The sequence below is a fragment of the Cebus imitator genome, unplaced genomic scaffold (genome assembly GCF_001604975.1).
Source record: "Cebus imitator isolate Cc_AM_T3 unplaced genomic scaffold, Cebus_imitator-1.0 Scaffold38, whole genome shotgun sequence".
NCBI classification, from domain to species: domain Eukaryota; kingdom Metazoa; phylum Chordata; class Mammalia; order Primates; family Cebidae; genus Cebus; species Cebus imitator.
The window spans coordinates 3,075,694-3,082,306 of NW_016107353.1; the positions used below are offsets into that span (position 1 = coordinate 3,075,694).

The window sequence follows — 6,613 nt, forward strand, 5'->3', positions numbered from 1 at the left end:
TCCCAAGTAGCTGGAATTACAGGCATGTGCCATGACGCTTGGCTATCCTGGTGCTATTTCATGTGAGGCAATGCAGTGCTGTGGTCACAAGTTTTGGAATCAGACCTGGTTCAGTCACTTAGGAGCTTGTGACCCTGGAGCCCCAGTTTTCTCATCTGCAAAATGGAAGGATATTACCTACCTCATGGAGTTGATTCGAGGATTGAAGGAGGTGACTTACCACCAGTGATACAGCATTATGATTGCTGTTGTGTAGATTGGGAAATGAAGACAGGAAAGGTGAGGAGCCTTCCCACAGTGGAAAGGGATGGGAAAGCCTATGGGGGTTGGGGAGTGAGGCCTGGGCCAGGCCATCTGACCCCAGATCCTGTCCTGCGTGTGCAGCACCGTGAGACAGAATCACATGGTTTAAGAGACATTCAGTATTTCCCTCATTCCTCAGTGAGGCACCCCTAAAGTCTTTCCAGAATGGACTTCCAAGGGGTGAGTCCTCAGCAGATACCAGCTCCAGCCCTGAGTTGCCCTCACAGTTCCAGTGGCTAATTCAACATTTTAGAGCTCTCTGTACCCCTAAGGTTCTGTCTGACCATTTAAAAATGCCTCACTGTCTGGGAATGGTGGCCAAGGCTTGTAATCTAGCATTTTGAGAGGCTGAGGCAGGAGGATCACTTGAGCCCAGGAGTTTGAAAGCAGCCTGGGCAACATGGTGAAACCCCACCTCTACAGAAAAATTAAAAAACGAACAAACAAATTAAAAAAACTAGGTGTGGTGGCATGTGCCTGTAGGGCCAGCTATTTGGGAGGCTGGGGTGGGATGAGCACTTGAGCCTAGGTTGAGGGTGCAGTGAATCCTGTTCGCATCACTGCATTCCAGCCTGAGCAACAGAGCAAGACCCTGTCACAAAAAAAAAAAAAAAAAAAAATCTCAGCCCTATCCATGCATATGGGACCACTTTGTGTGCTTGGAAATGCCCCTCCTATAGGCTTGGGTTTCGTTTGGAAGGGGTGGAAGCACACCTGTTGTAAAACATCTTTCTTGGGTAGGGGATTGTGGAGACGGTACAAAGGCTGGCCTTTAGAAGAGCCTCCCCCAACGCACAGTTCCATCACCCCTTGTGGTATCTGCAGCGCCTCCAGCTCCTGTTTCTCTCTGTTATTTCGGGGGCTGAACTCAAATGCAGAGACTCAGAAGCAACAGGGGAGGCCTCTCTGCAGTCTCCTCACTAGGGGGCAGCAGTGACCATGGGAAGGAAATGGGGGGCCAGCAGATGGCAGTGCCCGCCTTGGACCCAATGAAGGAAAAAGTCCAAGAACCCAGAGAAAGGGAGGGAAAAAAAAATTCGTATCACATAAAGGCCCAGGTTTCACTTGTCCTTGAAGATCCAGCTGAAGGTGTCCCACCCCCTCCCTCCAGGAGGCTCCCTGGACCCCTCAGATCCAGATAGGTGATCCTCCTCTGTTCCTGCCTCCTGGAGAAAGAATCATACTCTCACCTGATGAGTGACACCTGACTCCTCCAGAACCCTTCAGGGCAGGCATTTTATTCATCTTTGTGTCCCCAGTGCTAGCACAGCTTTTAAAAATAACTGGGAGTCAGAAACAGATGCTAAGAGGAGGCACATTCTTCAAGTTTTTAAAAGAAAATCAGTGAGCAGTTTCCTCCCTACTTTGGATAGGACAAAAGTGAGCTTTGGCTGAATGAACTGAGACTAGACACAGGAAGGACTGAGCTGATGATGGATTCTGAATGGAAGACTAACATGCAGTCTCAGTGCAAGAGAAGAATATGTGCTGTTTGCCTGGGAGCCGGGACGCTGGTGGTGGCTGTGAGGAGGCAGAGCTCTTCAGAGGGGACAGCCAAGAACAGATGGTCACTGGGTGCCCTACTTAGCCTGAGAATGCCCGAGAGATTGTTTTGTGTGGTCCTTCCTGCTCCTCAAGACACCCTTTTGCTCCACCCCCACACCAGGGTGCTAGAGAAGATAGGAATATAGATTTTAATCATTGTGCTGCTGCTATTAACCAGAGTGCAATTAATCCATCTTTTGTGGATTTTGATGCCACAGTGTAAATGAGAGGGTTTCACACAGAGACACTCTGGGGGCCTTCGGTGACCGAAGGGCTAGGCCTCTGGTGGGGAGGGGGTGGCAGAAGGTGAAGTGAAATGGAATAGGAGAGATGTGGGGAGCAGACCTAGGGCTGGGAGACCGCCCCTTCCTCCTCACTTAGAGCCCCTTCCAAGAGGAAGGGATTCTTCCTGGCATGGTCTGGGCCGTCCATGTGAGCACAACTTCCCTTCCAAGGCAGCTGCCTCTAGCTTCATGTCCAATTCTCGCTGAGTAGATGAGGTCCAGGGCAGGTCCACAGCTGACCACCAAATGGTGAAGAGATATAAACCAAGGGAGAAGAAAGAGATTTGGAACCCCCGCCCCAATCATTCTCCATGTTTCATCCTAAGAGACCTTTACCGTAGTTCAGAGCTGGGGAAAGAGCCATAGCAGCTGATCCTCTCAGTCAGAACTGCTCTAGCTGCCTCCTGGAGACGGGGGTCAGGGGAGGTGGGACTCATAGGAGGGAGATAATCGTGTGCCTTTCTGTGCCAGTGCAGTAAGTGGAGACTCTCTTCAGAGTCAGCTCTGCAGCTGGTAGAACCATCTGCGCCTCTTACAGTTTTCTGACATTGGTTGGATTTGGAGCTATAGAGAGGTCACTTAGAGCCCCAAGGCCAGATGCCATTGGCTACTAACAGGAGCTGACATTCTGGGAAGTAGCCCCGACTGCTTGGACAAGATCATTCCTTGTGTCAAGCGTGAAGTGATATGGTCCAGGGCAAAGATGCTGGGCCCAGGGGCAGCTAGGAGTCAGAGACACACAGGGCTTCCACCGCATCACTCAGACCCTGGTTGACACCTCCCACGGCAAGGAGGCAGTTCTTGACGACTATGCTGGAGCACGCACAGCGGGGTGTGGGCATGGCAGGGAGGATCTCCCATTTGTTCTTCCCTGGGTGGAATGCTTCTGCCGTCTCCAGGACAGTGGGTTGGTTCCCTGCAAGTGTCAAGGGAATCAGACCTTACGAAGGAGTCCAATCCATGCCCCACAATCACCCCACCTCCCTCCCTCTCTTGGGCACCCATAAGCAGAAGCCAAGCAATGTCACCTTCCTTGGCTACAGGATTACTCCCTTTACTAAGCCAGTGGCTTTTGTCAAACAGCCACTTTGTCCCTCCTGCTTTCTTCTTGTCTTTCTGTCTCTTTAAGAGTAAGCTTTCTTTTCCTACCCATTGCTTTTTACTAGAGCTTTCTCGCACACTACTGCTTCATTGCTGCCTTTGATTAAAAAAGCTACTGACATGGTCTAGCTCACCTGGTTCTTTCCTGCATGAGTAAAGTGGGAGTTTGTCCACGCTAAGTAGACTTGGGTACCTGGAAGCCCTGCTGCCTGATCTCTCTTTTTGATGATGGGGGAATTTTCACCTTAGAGTCCCTCCTTCAAAATACCATTAATCTCTGGCAGAGTTAATACACGAAACCCAAGATTCATTTGTTGAACTTATTCAATCAGATTGCTTTCCCGTTCCATGATTGGGCTGGGTATCCAAGGAGAAGAGACTGGTCAGAGGGGGACCAAGGCTAATCCCCTCCACATTTTATCTCCAGTCATCCCCTGATAGAAATCTGTGCTCAGCAAGCCTACGCTACACGGCTATGGGTGTCCCTTATTCTCTCTGCATCACAGTTTCTCCGTGTAAGAGGACAGAAAGACCACACCGGGGGCCCATATATGGATAGGTAATATCCAAGCTGGGAGGAAGGGAGTGCTTTGCGTTTTTTGGAATAAAGTGTGGACAGGTGGTATGCAAGGAGCCAGTACCCTTTCCTGCATATGCGAAGTGCCAAGGATCCACCAAGCGTCAGAACCACAATAAATTCCAGCTTGAAAGTGCCATCCTTACCGAGTCCCCCAGCGACTATGACCCGTCCATTCAGAGCACCAGCCACAAAGTCTGCCCGCCGCTTCTTGAGGAAGAACGATCGTTCCATCTTCAGCCATCCTCCTAATGGTGGGATATATAGACAGAATAACATACAGACCACTCCCACCAAATACAGATTGTGGCCCAAATAGCTTTCACCCTGTGCAGTCTCTTCATTGATCCTTTATGCTCGAGGAGTACACAGTTCCTCCTGCTGTCTGAAATTCTCTGTGGCTTCCACCTCTCCCATGCTTGGTGCTCTCTAGGGCACCATCATCCCCTACAATGAAATCACCTTGACTTCTGCTTAGGAGGCAGTGAGGGTAGGAGTCAGGATCCCTCTGTTGCTCCATCAGTAAAAAGTAAGAAAAATCCCTCTCTGACCTGGTCCTGTGTGAATATTGTAAGAAAAGGCAATACAGGTAGAAAAGGCTTTGATAAAAAAACAACCAACCAAGCAAAAAGGAGACCTGCACCAATGAAAGAATTTGATCCCAAGAATAGCCCTGAGTGGAGAGGGGTGCCCAGACTTCTGAGAAGCTTGCCCAGCTGGGTAAATGGCCCTGGAAGATGGCTGGGATGGGGGTAAGGGAGGCGGAGCCAACCAGAAGGGTGGTGGGCAGCCAGAGCTTCCTGGGGAAGGTGCCCCGCTCACCCTGCTCCATGTCAAACATGTCCATCGTCCGCAGGAACTTGGGCTGTCGGTAGAGGCGACCTTGCCGCAGGCCTCCCAGGCTGTACAAGTGGTTGTCCAAGATCACAAAGCTGGAGAAGGCCCGCTTACAGGGAATGTTGGGGAACTTGGTCCAGGAGCGAGTCTCAATGTCAAAGACCTCGAAGGCGTTGACCGCGTACTTGGACTGTCGTCCCCCTGGGGGTCAGAGCAGGACAGAGGTTGGGCAGAAGAGTTGTCCCTGAGGACAGGGAGAACAAAAGGGTTTCTACTTTTGACACTTACTCATTCATACAGGGTGCTGCTGGTGGGCTTGGCAGTGGGATTATCCCCAGTGCCGAGGAGATGCTCAGCACACAGGCACTGCTTCCCATGGGAACTGAGCCCTGAGCCAAAGGAAGGAAGGAGGGAGGTATAGAACAGTAACCTGTCCTTACCAAGCACATAGATCTTGGAGCCTCGGAGGAAGGAGGTGGCAGCATATCTCGGGGTGGGCATGGGTGCTAGTGACACCCACATGTCCTTGAGCATGTCATAGTGTTGGAGGTGGTTGTGTGGACGGAGGTCCAGGCCCATCCCACCTGCTGCATACACTCGGTAATCTAAGAAGAAAGGCCATACATGCCCCAGCTTAGTTCACAGGTATACCAAGACAGGCCACCAGCACCCATTGCCTACCGTGGCCAGGCCAAGCTTTCAACCACTGCTCAGCCAGAGTGAGTCATATGTCAGTGTGGTTGATGGCACCATTCAAAGAAGTCCCTGCCATAGGTGAGCCTGGGAGCCTGGGTCTTTTTTTTTTTTTCCCCAAGATACGGTCTCATTCGGTCATCCAGGCCAGAGTGTGGCATAATCATGGTTCACTGCAGCCTTGACCTCTTGGGCTCATGAGATCCTCCCACCTCAGCCTCCCAAGTAGCTAGGACTATAGGTCCATGCCACCACACCTCGCTAATTTTTGTATTTTTTGTAGAGATAGAGTTTTGCCATGTTGCCCAGGCTGGTCTGGAACTCCTGGGCTCAAGCAATCCTCCTGCCTCGGCCTTCCAAAGTGTTGGGATTACAGGTGTGAGCCACCGCACCCAGCTGTCTGGGTCTTTTGAAGCCGTGGCATGACTGCATGCCTTAGCCTTCCTTAGTGTCCAGCTCTTTGGCTAAGCCTGAAACACCTAAGTCCTGAACAGGGGTAGACTATGTGAAGTCTAGGCCTGGAAAAACCTTTGCAGTTCTCTCCACTGTCCTCCTCCCTGGGCAGCCAGAGGGGAAGCCAAAGAGGAGAGGTATTCTTTTTTTTTTGAGACAGAGTTTCGCTTTGTCACGCAGGCTGGAGTACAACTGTAATCTCCGCCTCCTGGGTTCAAGTGATTCTCCTGCCTCAGCCTCCAGAGTAGCTGGGATTACAGGTATGTGCCATCACACCTGGCTAACTTTTTTGTGTTTTTAGTAGACACAGGGTTTCACCATGTTGGCCAGGCTGGTCTGGAACTCCTGACCTCAGATGATTTGCCCACCTCGGCCTCCCAAAGTGCTGGGATTACAGGCGTCAACAAGGAGAGGTATTCTTCTGATGCCCTTTCCCCAGGTGCTCACAAACAGGAATTTTTTAGATATGGCAGGGGCCTTTAGAAAAGAGATGAGCCATGCTGTTACTGGCCTGTGGGACCCTGGACTGCTGCTGGTTCTGTCTGTGTCTGCCAGCCCCACGGGGGAATGCCGTCTTCCTTCACAAATTGAGAGACTTGTGGGATCCAGGAGTCACCTCAGCTAAATGAGACAGGGCTAGAGGTGAATGAGGGTGAAGCTTTGGAGAGAATGCGGGGCCCTTTAAGAAATCCTGCCCAGCATGGTGGTGTGTGCCTGTAATCCCAGCTACTCAGGAGGCTGAGGCAGGAGAATTGCCTGAACCCAGGAGGCGGAGGTTGCGGTGAGCCGAGATCGCGCCATTGCACTCCAGCCTGGGTAA

At 51.3% G+C, this 6,613-nt stretch overlaps 1 protein-coding gene across 5 annotated transcripts in view; it reads right to left on the minus strand.

Moving 5' to 3' along the window:
• Positions 1-1,512: 1,512 nt before the first annotated feature.
• KLHDC8A (kelch domain containing 8A) overlaps positions 1,513-6,613 on the minus strand; it is a 20,934-nt gene continuing 15,833 nt past the window's right edge. For all 5 annotated transcript variants that reach the window (XM_017525445.2, XM_037737353.1, XM_037737351.1 and 2 more), the window contains 4 exons: positions 5,088-5,252; positions 4,633-4,848; positions 3,957-4,058; positions 1,513-3,048 (listed from right to left, as the gene is read on the minus strand). In XM_017525445.2, coding sequence (XP_017380934.1) covers positions 2,855-3,048; positions 3,957-4,058; positions 4,633-4,848; positions 5,088-5,252 — 677 coding nt within the window. In that variant the 3' untranslated portion in view covers positions 1,513-2,854. The remainder of the gene's footprint in view (positions 3,049-3,956; positions 4,059-4,632; positions 4,849-5,087; positions 5,253-6,613) is intronic.